This window comes from Simochromis diagramma, unplaced genomic scaffold (assembly GCF_900408965.1).
Source record: "Simochromis diagramma unplaced genomic scaffold, fSimDia1.1 OVJJ01000348.1, whole genome shotgun sequence".
Lineage (NCBI taxonomy): Eukaryota > Metazoa > Chordata > Actinopteri > Cichliformes > Cichlidae > Simochromis > Simochromis diagramma.
In genome coordinates, this window is record NW_024386755.1 from 591166 (window position 1) to 606138 (window position 14973).

The window sequence follows — 14973 nt, forward strand, 5'->3', positions numbered from 1 at the left end:
TCTGTTGCTTGTGAAGCTCGCACACAAGAATTTCACTCACATGTGCTGTACCAATGTACCTGCACATGTGACGTGACAATAAAAGTGATTTGATTTGATTTGACCTACTGGACACTTTTTCCTATTATCACATGTATTGAAAATGCTATTTTGTGAAGTAACACCAAAACAAATTAATTTATAAAATAAAATATATGGAGAAAAGGCTGCTGTGTTTATTGTAATATCCACACAGGTTGTGAGGATTTGAATGTCGCCCACTTTGTAGGTGAGCTCAGTGTAAACCAATGGATTTTGTGGAACATGATTGGTCTATGGTAGAATGAAGTGTGAATGAATGCAGCTAATTATTTCATGGGACATGAAAATAAATAAGAGAAAGTCGAAATGGTCCTCAATTAGTAATTTGTGGGTGGAAACTTCCTTACCCTGAGGATTGTTTGAGGTTTTAGTTTGCGAGCAAAGTAATTGTCACATTTATGGCCAGTTTTCTGACCTTAAATTGTATGTTAGTAAATCAGATTCACTGATAAGGGATGTCTGTTCGTGTTTCCATGGGAGTGACCAGTCGAACAGTGACCATTAAAAATTTGAATAATAATTATATGTATATATATATATATATATATATATATATATATAATTATTATTCAAATTTTTAACAAATTCTCCAGTGGCGATCACACTCACTGTGAATTAAGTAAAAAAAACAAAAAAACAAAATCTGATATGAAAGAAAAAAGGAGCACGTGATCTGTCAGCCTGAGATCTGAGATGAGAAACTAGAAATTACACTGTAAATGATTACATCACCTAAGGAATGCGGGAAAAGGTATTTTGTGGTATAGACTGTAAGTAAATATCAAAATGTATTATTATTATTATTTACCTGGAGGCAATTTTTGTATTCAAAAATATATCATAATTATATAATAATATAAATTAATTTTAAAGCTGTTTTAGGGTTAAAACCAAGAAGCAGCAGTTAAGAACTTTCCAAATATACCAATGCTGGTATTGGCATTGGATAGATGCTAGCATGACAGGATTGATGATACTTTGTTTCTGTCCTCGAAGTTCAGTATGTAGTCCACTGCATTTTTGGAAGTGAAGAAGAAGAACATCAAAAATGCACTGTGAAAAATGTCTGAGCCTTTATGTTTGACTTTGGTATCTTATTTTTTTTAATTATTAAAAAAACTAAACATTTTTATAGCTAATAGCACATTTAAACAACAGAAGTTGATCAATAGAACCTTAAAGACAGCCACATTTACATTAAAAGAAAAAAAAAAACAGTTTCAAAATAAAAAGTTGAAAGGTGTGTTTTGTTGTGTTCATTAATTATTGTGGAAAGCAAAAATGACAGTGATTTATTGGTCATTAAAATGTGTTCAGAATTTCGAAATTGATTATGATTCATCTCACAAGTCATAACACACTGCTCCCGCTACATAAGCTGGCTTTATGGAGTAAAGGTCTCAGTATCGGTATTGGTATGGGCAATACTGACCGCGTCTTTACTTGGTGTTACATCAATACGTAACTTTGCAGCATGGTACAGCACTACCCACCTGTCGAAACTTGTGTGAAACACATCAAACTCTAAATTAGCATTGGCCACATGATGTGGGTGCTTTGGTTGGAACCACACCACCGAGCAGTGTTTCGGAGTACCTGGAGTCAAATAGTCTTATCGAAAGTCCCAAACTGAAGGTAGGAACAGACTTTTCTTGTGAAGCTGAACACAAGAGTAAGCACGGACCGCGTTTGTGACGGACAACAACAGAACAGCTAGCTGTGTGTTAGATACCTCTCATAACTTCTTAAAATTCGGCATTTAAATCGATTGTCATCAGAACCCTTGTGGTGTAAGATCCTCAGCAGACGGATAAATGTCTGATTCGTCAGGTAGGACGGATGTATGATAGTTAAATTTCGGTTAAACTTCGAGAATGTGTCGCTGTTTCTGCGTGCTAGTGTAGCTAGCTTCAAAGCTAGGTGCATTAGTTTTACGTGAAACTGTGCTGTGAGTTTGACGTGCTGTTTTATTTTTACATTTGTAGAACTTCCTAAATCAGAAAAAGAGGAGGAGGTCACTCCCGAACCAGAGGTGAGAATAGTAGTGTGTGTGAAGCAGTGAATGCTAGCAGCGAGGTGTGGTTATGTCCGTCAGATTGACATAATCCAAACAAAACCCTCATTTGTCAGTGTCTGAGACAGGAAGAGGTGATAAAGCTGTTCAGCAATATTTCAGTGCAGTGTAGATAAATGTGATAATGCTTGTAAATTTTAGTATTGTTTCCTATGCAGGAACAATCCGACGACAGCAGTGAAGACGAGGCTGCAGGAGACGCAGACAGTACGTGAACACATAGACACGGGATTTATAACTTCTGTATTTTCATTTTCACTCTTACTTTACTGCTTACATCCAGTGATTGGACTGGTTCCCAGTTGTATATATTTCTGCTGTTAGTTTGACCATTGTGCCAACCCAGCAGTATAATGTACTTCTTAGTAGCTAAATCCCAAGATACACTTTACTACTTGTGACTAAACAGTGTCAGTGTCCTCTGCATTTTCCTGCTAATGCAGTGGCTGTGCTGAGACATGTTTTATCAGACTAGGAGCTGCCTCTTGACTTGGCTGAATGTATCGATTTCTGCCTTTATCTGATTTTCCCTGTGTTCCCATCAGTGGACTTCATGCGCAACCTCTTCTCCAGCGCGCTGGGCCTCAGTTCAGCTGAGAAAGTCCTGGATGAGCTGACTCTGGATGGAGTGGCACGATACATAAACAGCGGCAAATGTGAGTCTTTGCCCGCCTTCACTCTGCCCCCCACCGGAGTGGATCGATTTACCGCTTACGAGCCTGTTTCCACAATGCAGTTATTATTGATTGAGCCGCAAGCTTCTCTGCTTTCATGCAGGTAAAAACATCATCTGCATGGTTGGAGCAGGAATATCCACATGTGAGTATCTCTCTTTTATATCACAGAATAAGCACTTAAACTGCTTAAAGATCACCTCTTTTATTAATTACTATTATTATAATAATCATTATTATTCTTAATGAGTAACTGAACATCATTTCTCTCTACAGCTGCTGGAATCCCAGATTTTCGCTCTCCAGAAACTGGCCTGTATGCAAACCTGCAAAAATACAACTTGCCTTACCCAGAGGCTATTTTCCAGATAGATTACTTTAAGGTTTGTGAGAGATTGTTTTGGACATGCTTGAGGGGAGATAGTGGCTATAAAACTTTTCCCATTTATTACTCACTTCTTAAACAACTTTGTATTCGCTAATATTGACACAAAAAACAACATATTAATTACTGTCGGCCTCAAATTCAACACATTAAACCATAACTCATATTTCAGTCAAAAAACTACTTTTTTATGTTCATTTTCAGCTCAGTTTTTTTTATTCTTGGACTCTCCCAGAGTAGGTTCCCATGATTCACAGTTTAAAATAAACCCCTCAGATCATCCACTATCTGAAACATATCTCTTGTAGCTTTCTTTGCCCTCCCTTTAAACCATGTTTCTTGTGAATGGCTTTGGCCATGTTTAGTATGAACACGCACCATTGTAACAGGATAAAGTAAGTAAACACATAAAAGGTCAACTTCAAGGCTTTGGCTTTAACTCATCTACATTTGTCTTGTAACTTTTTTTGAAATTGTTATTTTAGAAAAAAAAATTATCTTTTTCTCCGTCTCGTATTTCAGAAACATCCAGAGCCATTCTTTGCCTTGGCAAGGGAGCTTTACCCGGGACAATTTAAGGTACAACACGCACACTTGCGGATTATTTGTCACATGTGTTGTTATATAGAAAACTACAAATGGCCTCACACTGTGTTCATTCTCTCATGTTGGACCTTTGCGGGTGTTTAGCCAACAATCTGTCACTATTTCATGAAGATGTTGAAAGACAAGGGCATCCTGAGACGCTGCTACACACAGGTAGGAGGAACACTCGCTTTTCACAAATGAAGTCACTATTGCTGCATTTACATTCCCGCCTGTGTTCATTCAGAATATCGACACGCTGGAGCGAGTAGCCGGGCTCGAAGGAGACGACCTAATCGAAGCTCACGGGACGTTCTACACGTCACACTGTGTCAGCTTCTGCTGCCGCAAAGAGTACAGCCTGGAGTGGATGAAAGGTGTGGTGTTTTTGTTTTTTTGCTTTGGATTGTTGCTTTAGTCTGATTAAGAGACACTTGGAATCTTAACCTTCTCCTGCTGTCTTGTAGAGAAAATCTTTTCTGACGACATTCCCAAATGTGACAAGTGCAGCAGTTTGGTTAAACCAGGTCAGTAGATGTTCATTTGTTTAAATGTTAGTAATGTTGTGTTTCAACCATGACTTTTAGAAAGTCTCTCTCTTCTGCTTTTTCTGGCACAGATATTGTCTTCTTTGGAGAGAACCTACCTGCCCGATTCTTCACTTCAATGAAGATGGTGAGTGGACACCAGCGGCTTGTGAACATTCTGGCATATTTTGAGGAAATGTGATGCAGCTACTTAGTAACAGTAAACGTTGTGTGTGGTTTTTTTTTTTTTTTGGTAAACCTTTCAGGATTTTCCTCGTTGCGACCTTCTCATCGTTATGGGGACATCCCTTCAGGTTCAACCATTTGCGAGTCTAGTCAGCAGGTACTGCAGCTCAACTTTCACATTCCTGTCTGAGCACAGAGACCGCCACAGTAATCGTCTGGTAGTAGACCACAGACCTGCAGGAGAGTTTGTTTGAGAGCGTTTGCACTCAACCACATTTTATAATTTCATGTAGATCTGGTGAAAACTTTATTTTGTGTGTTTCTTTTTCATTTAGGGTTTCAAAAAATTGCCCCAGACTGCTCATTAACATGGAGAAATCAGGGCAGGTAAGCACTCACCACTTCCTTTTCCTTCTTTCTTGGATTATTTGTGCAGGCTTGTGTTGATGTGCGTCTCTGTGCAGGTTAAGCCCATGATGAGTTTGTTTGGTTTCGGCGAAGGGATGGACTTTGACTCAGACAAGGCTTACAGGTGATAATGAGACACAGCTACTCCTCTCCATAGCTTTACTCTGCATTTGCCGTTTACTACAAACTAATATAAACAAAAGATCTTAATGAGTGCAGTGTACTGTAGCTGTACCTTTACATTAAGCTGCACAATATATGTGTCAAATACAGTTTAACAGATACTCAGGAAAAGGTTTTTTTGTTTTATGATTTAGTTATTTTTATGTGAAATGTATGCTGTAAGTTCAGACTGATGCACAGAGTAATGAACACACATCACGCAGGCCACCATTTTACAACCAGAGGGCACCAAAGACTTATCTATCTGTCCCAAATGGAATTGGTAGATACTTTGAATATACTACATTTTTTTTCATACTACTCACTACATTAATTATTGAACTAATTTATAACTACATTGCTCAGTATCTGACTTGCTAAAAAGTTTCTATGAAACTGAAAAGTCATCGAAAGTTATCAGATTCCCTTTAAATCAGCGGTCCCCAACTTTTTTTGCGCCACAGACCGGTTTAATGTCAGACAATAATTTCACGGATCGGCCTCTACGGTTTTGCGGATAAATACAACAAAATAAGATTTCACGACCAAGACAAAAACTGTGATATTTTGTAAATATAATAATAAACGCGTATTCACTGTGTAGTTGTGTAACTTTATTAGCAGCGTCCTCCTAAAATCCGCCAACAACATGAGATTAACAGCCTTCTCTCTGCCCCTTAGCTTTCTGGTCGCTATGGTAGCATGTAAATATTTCTTTCAAAATAAGACGCACAACTACAACACGGGAAAAGACATAGGGAAACCAGGTTAACAATAAAAACCCTGAAACCATAAATTTCACACCCGAGCCTCAAATCTTGCGGCCCGGTACTAAACGCCTCACAGACTGGTACCGGCCCGGGGGTTGGGGACCGCTGCCTTAAATGACCAAGAAAGCTTTAGTGGAAGCAGTGAGTTTAATTTATTAGCATCTTGTGCCAAAACAAACAAAAAGCAAATTAATTAAAATGATGGTTATTTTTAAACTGCTTTCTTCAGTAAGGTGTCCATTGCTGCCTTATTTGCAGCTCAGTTTATGGTGTAAAAGATACAGTGGGGCAAAAAAAGTATTTAGTCAGCCACCGATTGTGCAAGTTCCCCCTCCTAAAATGATGACAGAGGTCAGTAATTTGCACCAGAGGTACACTTCAACTGTGAGAGACAGAATGTGAAGAAAAAATCCATGAATTCACATGGTAGGATTTGTAAAGAATTTATTCGTAAATCAGGGTGGAAAATAAGTATTTGGTCAATAACAAAAATACAACTCAATACTTTGTAACATAACCTTTGTTGGCAATAACAGAGGTCAAACGTTTACTATAGGTCTTTACCAGGTTTGCACACACAGTAGCTGGTATTTTGGCCCATTCCTCCATGCAGATCTTCTCGAGAGCAGTGATGTTTTGGGGCTGTCGCCGAGCAACACGGACTTTCAACTCCCGCCACAGATTTTCTATGGGGTTGAGGTCTGGAGACTGGCTAGGCCACTCCAGGACTTTCAAATGCTTCTTACGGAGCCACTCCTTTGTTGCCCGGGCGGTGTGTTTTGGATCATTGTCATGTTGGAAGACCCAGCCTCGTTTCATCTTCAAAGTTCTCACTGATGGAAGGAGGTTTTGGCTCAAAATCTCACGATACATGGCCCCATTCATTCTGTCCTTAACACGGATCAGTCGTCCTGTCCCCTTGGCAGAAAAACAGCCCCATAGCATGATGTTTCCACCCCCATGCTTCACAGTAGGTATGGTGTTCTTGGGATGCAACTCAGTATTCTTCTTCCTCCAAACACAACGAGTTGAGTTTATACCAAAAAGTTCTACTTTGGTTTCATCTGACCACATGACATTCTCCCAATCCTCTGCTGTATCATCCATGTGCTCTCTGGCAAACTTCAGACGGGCCTGGACATGCACTGGCTTCAGCAGCGGAACACGTCTGGCACTGCGGGATTTGATTCCCTGCCGTTGTAGTGTGTTACTGATGGTGACCTTTGTTACTTTGGTCCCAGCTCTCTGCAGGTCATTCACCAGGTCCCCCCGTGTGGTTCTGGGATCTTTGCTCACCGTTCTCATGATCATTTTGACCCCACGGGATGAGATCTTGCGTGGAGCCCCAGATTGAGGGAGATTATCAGTGGTCTTGTATGTCTTCCATTTTCTGATGATTGCTCCCACAGTTGATTTTTTCACACCAAGCTGCTTGCCTATTGTAGATTCACTCTTCCCAGTCTGGTGCAGGTCTACAATACTTTTCCTGGTGTCCTTCGAAAGCTCTTTGGTCTTGGCCATGGCGGAGTTTGGAGTCTGACTGTTTGAGGCTGTGGACAGGTGTCTTTTATACAGATGATGGGTTCAAACAGGTGCCATTCATACAGGTAACGAGTGGGGGACAGAAAAGCCTCTTACAGAAGACGTTACAGGTCTGTGAGAGCCAGAGATTTTCCTTGTTTGAGGTGACCAAATACTTATTTTCCACCCTAATTTATGAATAAATTCTTTACAAATCCTACCATGTGGATTCATGGATTTTTTTTTTTTCCACATTCTGTCTCTCACAGTTGAAGTGTACCTCTGGTGCAAATTACTGACCTCTGTCATCATTTTAAGTGGGGGAACTTGCACAATCGGTGGCTGACTAAATACTTTTTTGCCCCACTGTAAGTGGTGCTGGTGTTGTCAGTGAAATAAAAAGTTGTTTTGCACTAACACGTTGCTATTTATTTGCCTCTCTCTCCAGAGATGTAGCTCACATTAGTACTTGTGATGATGGATGTTTGGCTCTAGCTGATCTTCTGGGATGGAAGGTAAGTTACATGTCCCCTTTCAAGGATGCTGTCCTATGTTAAGTTTTTTGCTATGTTTTTAGGCCTATCATGTGTAAGGTTAAAACAAGTAAACACTGCTCAGAAAGTGATGGGAACACTTGATCATCAAAATATAACAAAGTCATTTTAACTTCAGGGTATCAGTCTGTCTGGTTGGGAAGCAGAAACCACTGTGAGTCCATTTCACCTGCTTTGGTGTAAATGAGAGTGACAACAGTTGTACTGTAGAGGTGACAACCACTAAAAAAAAATTTTTGCGTGTGGACCATTTCTTACCTTCTTTTCTTTTTTTGGCTGTTAACTTTTTTTGATCTAGTTCTGCATTTTGCTGGTGTCCTTGTCACTGCTGTTAGGATGACACAGTGCCTGCAGTCAATTCAGATTGTACAGATAGTTCAGCTCATAGGCACAGCCATAAGTGCTGTCACACAGATGTTTGCTGTGCCTCACAGCACAGGGCAGTAGAAGCCGGCCTAGCAGGAGGGTCAGTGTCTGCTTCTTTGTGGGAGGAGGAACAAGAGCGCATACTCATACATATTTAACACAGCTGTCAGAATCAGACTACATTAGGGTAGCACGAGGGCCTCATGTCCTTCAGTGGGACCTTTGCTGATAGTGCAGCACCATGCAGCTCGATTAACCTTTGCAAGAGAGGAAGTGGTGGGTCTGTCACTCCAGACCTGCTAGCTGAGAACCTCTGGGATGTCTTATATTAGTGGTGACCCATTTTCCTTGCAGATGAGAGCAGGATCAGACGGATCACATGTGACAGGCATGAAAGAGTCTGGAGACGTTGTGGTGAATGATATGTGATATGACTAGCTTGGCAGAGGATCAATGATGTTCTGTGGAGGCATATCCTTAGACAGTGTTAGCCAACAGTGCTTACTACTGTTAGGTACTGAGATGAAAGTTTCATTATGCCAGCGAAGATCCTGTGTTCCTCCTGGTGTAGGACAGTAGCCGTGCTCATGTGGCCAGAGTGCATAGGCTGTTCTTAGATGATGCTGGTGATTGATGGCATTAACTGGTCCTCACATGCCCCAAAACTGAATCCAACTGAGAACCTTTGGGACATCCTATATCGGTGCATCTGAAGCAGCCAAACAGCAGCAGGGAGACCCTGTTGGACGTCATTCACCATCTCATGAGGCCTTTAGAATGTTGTGTACATGCATGTGGAGGCCATAAACATTACTGAGCTGATCGGATTTAAATTTTGAACTTTAGATTTTTTGTGCGATTATGCAGCCCACAATGTGTTGATTACTTTGATGATTTTTTTCCTAGGAAAAAAAATCATCAATGTGTCTAAAGATTTTTAACTGCTCTTATTTATTTTGTTTGTTTTTGAGCAGCAAAAACATCCTAGTGTCAAGGTAGCCTATTGTAGATCGTTGTGAAGTTGTGGTTTTCCTGATGGAAGAGGTGTCGCAGTACAAAACAAAAAAAAAGCTTGAGCTGTTTGTCTTGTAGCTTTTCTTGTTGCCACCGCTTTGGGCTCCATATCTCAGTGACTCAGCTGCATTAAAGCTCTTGTTTGTTACGTCTCTCCAGGCAGAGCTGGAAGAGCTGGTGAAGAAGGAGCACGCCAAGATCGACAGTCAGGATGCAAAAGAGAAGGCCAGTGAAAACAAAGGAGCGACAGCCAAGGCGAGCTCTGCATCAGCGCCACCAGAACCCAAAGCTGAGGAGTAACCAATAAAAAGCTCCCTGATTAAATGAAGCTACTGTGGTGATGTCACAGATTGAAGTGGCATCGGGGGGTTACCTGGAAGCGAGGCTGTGGTGGACTTTCTGACATCTGTTTATATCAGTCATTTGCATTTTTTTAATTTATTTTTTTTAACTCAGTCTAAACTGTTTATCACTTTCTCTGTGGCTCGGCAGATTTTATGTTGCAACAGAACCTATTGTTCATTTATCTGTATTGCAGCAGTACATAGCGTGCCCATGTGCGTTGTGGCTAATGTCTCTAAAACAGGCGCCATTGCACTTCACAGCGGCTCAGAAAATATGCAAACCAGCAATTGAACATGTGATATTTTGTTTAATCAAAAATGATCTTTTCTGTGAAGATAAGCGGGCTATTTTAGGTGCTGTGTTATTTCCCTCAAGCCAAAACCTGCTGTGCTAATAACTTTCCTACTAACAAAATTAACTTCCTGATAGGTGACCGCAGTTGGGCACATGGCTCTTCTAAAATGTCTCAATTTGTAATTTACCGTGTTTTTCATGTTCCTCTCATGTTTAATTTTTTTTTTTAATGATGTTTAAAAAAAAAAAAAAAGCAATGTAAAAAATGCAAAAGAAAGTCTACACCTAAGTTAATTTGGGGCATGGGGGACATGAGAAGATCTGGTTTTATTGTAAACTTGTGTGATCATGAATTGATTTGTGGGTTTAAAAATACTCGGGTGGATGCAATAACATTAACATTTGTACAATGTCACAGGAACCAGTGCAACCCCCTGCAATAAATTTTACCTTTTCAAAGCTGATCATTTTCACTTCTGTTAAGTCTTTCATAGAGGAGTTGGTTACACTGTGGTTATGTATGCTACATGGACAAAGTATAGGACCACATACACAACACACCTACAGGAGCTGCTCAGAAACCACTGCCATGACGCTCCTGCTGACGTTAAAGCCAGGGGGGTTCTGCAGATGTTGGGTCTTGGTGACTTTTACACACCATCACCTCATCTCGGCAACACCGCTTTGTATACTTCATACCTGAGTTGCTGTGATTCCTAAATCGTTACTGTGGCACTCTTGAATTAAGTGAGATCTTTAGAACGACTCTTTCTGTCGCAAATGTTTGTGGCTTAACTTTGTACGCCGGTACCAATGAGACTAAAAACACCTGAATCTAAATATTAAGATTACAAATTCAATCGATGCTAATATTGTTTCTTTGTTATAGCAGAACACATAATAATGTATCACACCTCAGTGTAATGGATCTCCTAAACTTCATCCTGATGACAGCATCCTTCCAGGGCCTTGAGGTTTCTCTCTCTCCACTGCTGCCCTTGTCACACAGGAAAATATCGCTTTAGCCCTGCAGCCTCAGTCTACCCCATATGGTGTAGATTGTTTTTTGGAGCATCTACCTGCATAAATCTGCATAAGAATGAATGCTGTTTTCCCCAAAAAGGCTGTTACTTTTCAACATTTTCCAACTTCTCGCAGGCTCTGCAGGCATTTCATTATAGCAAATGAATGAACTTAGATTAATTAGAAGGAAACTGATTTTACAGGAGAGCTCAGAAACACTATATTTACACCAAATACACCACACAGAGTAACCTAGGTAACGTGGTAAGATACAGTCTGCCTCATGTGCCTAATTTTGTCATGCTTCAAAATATTAAAAAATCTTGTTGAGAAACTTTAAAAAAGTGCACACATTATATAAACATGAACTATATGGTCTTGCCCTGTTTCTGTCACTACTACAGTGATGGGTGTTTTCTAACAGTTTTTTCCTGGCTGTGTATGATGTCAGAGAAAGGAGCTTATTAGGGTCACATCAGGCACACAGCGTTGGCTGTGAACATCGAAGGTCCACCTTCATATTGCTTAAGCCTCCTGTTTACACGAAGAAGTCAATGACAAGAAAGGTGGGTTTAAAGGAAGAGGAGGAGCCAAAGCAGATCATAGACCAGGGATGTCAAACTCATTTTACAGTATAGGACACATTCAGTCTCGGTGTAAAGAAGTGTAATGGCATATTTAATCCCTGGAATATCTTAATATATAATTGCCCAGACTGTCCTGTAATAATAAAACAAATTTCTATAGTAGTTAACTACATTGGTGTAGTGTGAATGGTCCTGGGGGACCTCTTCACTAAGAGGCAAAGATGTAAAACCTATGAAAAGTGTAAGTCTTATGTTTGAGCTTAGGGCGTAATATCTGACACCCCTGCCATAGACAGTACACAAGGTGACTGTAGCTACCATGTTATGATCATAGATAATTCTACATTTTTAAATAATGTATGACAAAGACAACAAAACAAGCGACTGAGCCCATAAACTCACCAATAAAGTGTTCACAGAGGTCAAGTCAGAACGCTGTTTTACCACACACCTCTACAGGACTGAAAGTCTTTTTGCAACCACAGCTGTTGCTATCGAGTGGCCTTCAGATGGGACGCAGGTTTAAGTCACTTCCACACCTTCATGTTTTTGAGCTGGAAGCTACCTCTATGCTTCATAAAGCTGTATAAATGTACTTAACACATTTAACTCAAGCCTGAAAAATTGTCTCTTAATGCCCCCGCATTTTTGTCAAGTGTATGTTGTTGTCATGTACTGTCATACAGGTAAATCGCAAAGGCACGTAAATATGCAATATAATGAAAGTTAATTTATGAAGTCCTCATTTACTATATGGGTGCATATTAAAGTGAAAGAAATCATTCATACCAATTTGTCATTAAGTATATGAATTTGCCCAAAGCATGACCAGGTTAAATAATACTTAAACATTTGCATACGGTTGTAAGATTAATAAAGATTCATGGAAACCTTTTTTAGAGTCTGAGAATAAAATATGGAATTGGAAATTATCATTATAGGTCTATTTTTAAGGTGGCCTCATGTCAGTGCACATTAAATTACCCCAATGTATTGCCAGATATAGTTTGTTATGATGTAAACTGAATGAAATTCTGCTACCGTGCTTTCAAGGCTTTACTTTGCACACTGGTATTTTCAGGTGAATACTAACACAAGCTAACGTGTGCAGTTTATTTTTAGCCTTGTAGATGTGTTAACATGCAAGCATTCAATAAGAACAAAATACTTTTGCATGACCCATTTCAGACCCGATGACAGCAGTAGATAAACATCAAGGATCTCCCAAAGTCGCTTTTATTTATGATTGCATGCATTGATCTGAAAGTATCAGAATGTGCATAATCTCTGGTTCTGTAGTTTTTTACAAACTAAGCAACATCGACAATGGGGAGGAAGTTTTAACCTGGTTTTAAACTGATGGTTACAGTGTCATGGTGTTGGCAGGATATGATTTAAGCTGCAGGTGTGACAATGCTGCTTCTAAAACTAAAACTAGAAGTCTGCTTGCCACGGAAATGGTGACCAAACAGCAACACCTCAGTCTGTGGTTTCTTCGTAAGGCTGAGATGAGGTACCATGACAGAAAATAGCCTCAGACATGTTCAGCCCAGTCTTTACTTCCAATACTTCTATTTTTCTAAATAAAGTTGCAAGAAAAAGTGCAACTGATTTTGAATTACCAGTATTTATACACTGGTTATTTAAAATGCAATTAGCCGTAAGGTGCAAATATGGACAAAGTGACTAAATTAATCCATTCAGATCTTGAACATGTTATATAATCACTCATGTAACAGGCTGGCAAAAGCGAGTAAACTACACTAGGTTTGCTTACTTGCACCTCCTTTAGCAGCAAAACCTCCATCGGATGTGTCTTGTAGATGCTTATGTGACCCACAAAGAGGTGAAGAGGAAATATTAACCACAAATGTATACTCAATCATTCAGGTAAGGAAATCCCAAAAGGTTCTGTTGATCTGGACGTACCAAATGAACAAAATCAACGTTTTGGAATTTAATTTTATTGATAATGGTTTATAAAATACTGTGGGGTTAGTGTGTGTGGCGAGTGAACTATTTTCAGTGTCTAAAGTAGGGCGCGCCAGACAAACTTTGAGAACCGCTGGGCTGAGGTCAGGTCTGTGCTGGAAATGCCAAAACACTGTTTAGCGCTACTTTTTTTCTTTATCAGCCATACTGTGGTTGGTCCACTTTTCATGCTTTGGGTTATTGTCACCAAACCTCTCCACAGCTTCATACTTTGTTCACATTCTTATGAAGAATTCTTAATGCAATTAAAATTCATTGTTGCCTCGATGAATGCACGATTTCCATCAACCTGGGGCAACAAAGCAGCCACAAACCATGATGCTCCCTCCACCGTGCTTCACAGCTAGAGTGAGGTTTTCATGTTGGTGTGCTGTGCTATCTTCCTCTGAACACAGCGTTCCTTATCGCTTGTCTACCCACAGAACAGCGTCCCGTAGCTGCGGTGGAACATTCAGACACTTCGGTAATTTTTGTACAGCATTTTATCCTTCACCTGATATTTGCAGGTGTATTGCTTTTACCATTGGATTGTTTTCGGGTAGCTTGTTGCGCTCTTGTTGTGATCACTGTGAAGAACTAGTGGAGAGGAGCTCTGCCAGAGAGGAAATACAGAGTTAACAGCAGTTCAGAAGAGGCATAGTATTGACAGAGAATTTGTAAAATGTAAATGTAGCTACAACACTTGTACTGTACATGAATGGAGTCATGGAGGGCGTCTGTGGGTGGCAGGTGGCAAGCCAAAAGCTAGCAACAGGCAGAGGGTGGGCAGGCTGGTGATCAGGTGAGTCCTCCTTCTTCTTGACACGTTACAGAGAGTGGGTGATGAGCTGGAGGTTTCCACAGGCAGCTGACAAGTGTGTTTCCAAGGAGGCAAGATTTCCAAGAGAGCTGGGAGCAGGGAGAGAGACAAGATTATTACAGACAGATGATCATAAATAAAAATAATAGTTACAAAAGTGACCTAAAGTTCACCATATTGGCAATGACGACAGGTAGGAAGGAGGAAACCAGGTGAAACTTCATCCAGGGGTGGATCCAGAGGGATCAGCCAGCCCAGGAACTCCAAGAAAATCAGGCTTTAAAGGATAACCAGCCGCAACCAGCATTTATTTATCCATTTACTCTTCCCACACTCAGCATTTCTCCCCAGTTGTTGAAACTGAATCTCAATGACTTTGTCCATCCTCCGCTGTGAGCGAGTTCTCACACATGAAAAGTAAAACCATCCGTGTGATCTTACTTTAATCAGATGATGTTTGTCTATAATTGTCACAGAGATGAAGACATGGTGAAGCATTCTCAGACCATTGGCTGTTCTTTGCTTTGATGGTTTTACAGTTCAGAATCGGATCAGAAGAAAGGTGCTGCAGAGAGAGTAAGAAAATAGGCACATAGCTCTTTAGAGAACATGCAGTGTTTTCTCTC

General features: G+C 40.2%; 1 protein-coding gene and 1 long non-coding RNA gene across 3 annotated transcripts; one reads left to right on the plus strand and one right to left on the minus strand.

Moving 5' to 3' along the window:
* Positions 1-1499: 1499 nt before the first annotated feature.
* Positions 1500-10410, plus strand: sirt2 (sirtuin 2 (silent mating type information regulation 2, homolog) 2 (S. cerevisiae)). 2 transcript variants are annotated; one of them, XM_040024453.1, is made up of 16 exons: positions 1500-1716; positions 2067-2113; positions 2314-2362; positions 2701-2811; positions 2933-2974; positions 3106-3212; positions 3737-3793; positions 3905-3973; positions 4047-4176; positions 4267-4326; positions 4419-4474; positions 4593-4669; positions 4848-4899; positions 4977-5044; positions 7822-7888; positions 9467-10410. In XM_040024453.1, coding segments are annotated over exons 3-16 (1038 nt in total). In that variant the 5' UTR covers positions 1500-1716; positions 2067-2113; positions 2314-2361; the 3' UTR covers positions 9608-10410. The 2 variants fall into 2 exon arrangements, with proteins under 2 accessions (XP_039880387.1, XP_039880378.1); XM_040024444.1 differs by lacking the exon at positions 1500-1716 and adding an exon at positions 1741-1911.
* Positions 10411-13504: 3094 nt separating this feature from the next.
* Positions 13505-14917, minus strand: LOC120729085. The gene is made up of 3 exons (XR_005694845.1): positions 14521-14917; positions 14242-14436; positions 13505-14140 (listed from the first exon to the last, which is right to left on the minus strand). It is a non-coding gene; the product is annotated as an uncharacterized LOC120729085 (long non-coding RNA).
* Between the last annotated feature and the right edge of the window lie 56 nt (positions 14918-14973).

What these genes read in the sequence shown, in the direction of transcription:
- sirt2 (XM_040024444.1), top strand. An exon ending in GGCTGCAGGAGACGCAGACA is followed by an intron (nt 2,363 to 2,700) that starts GTACGTGAACAC and finishes TGTTCCCATCAG; the next exon opens with TGGACTTCATGCGCAACCTC. An exon ending in ATACATAAACAGCGGCAAAT is followed by an intron (nt 2,812 to 2,932) that starts GTGAGTCTTTGC and finishes GCTTTCATGCAG; the next exon opens with GTAAAAACATCATCTGCATG.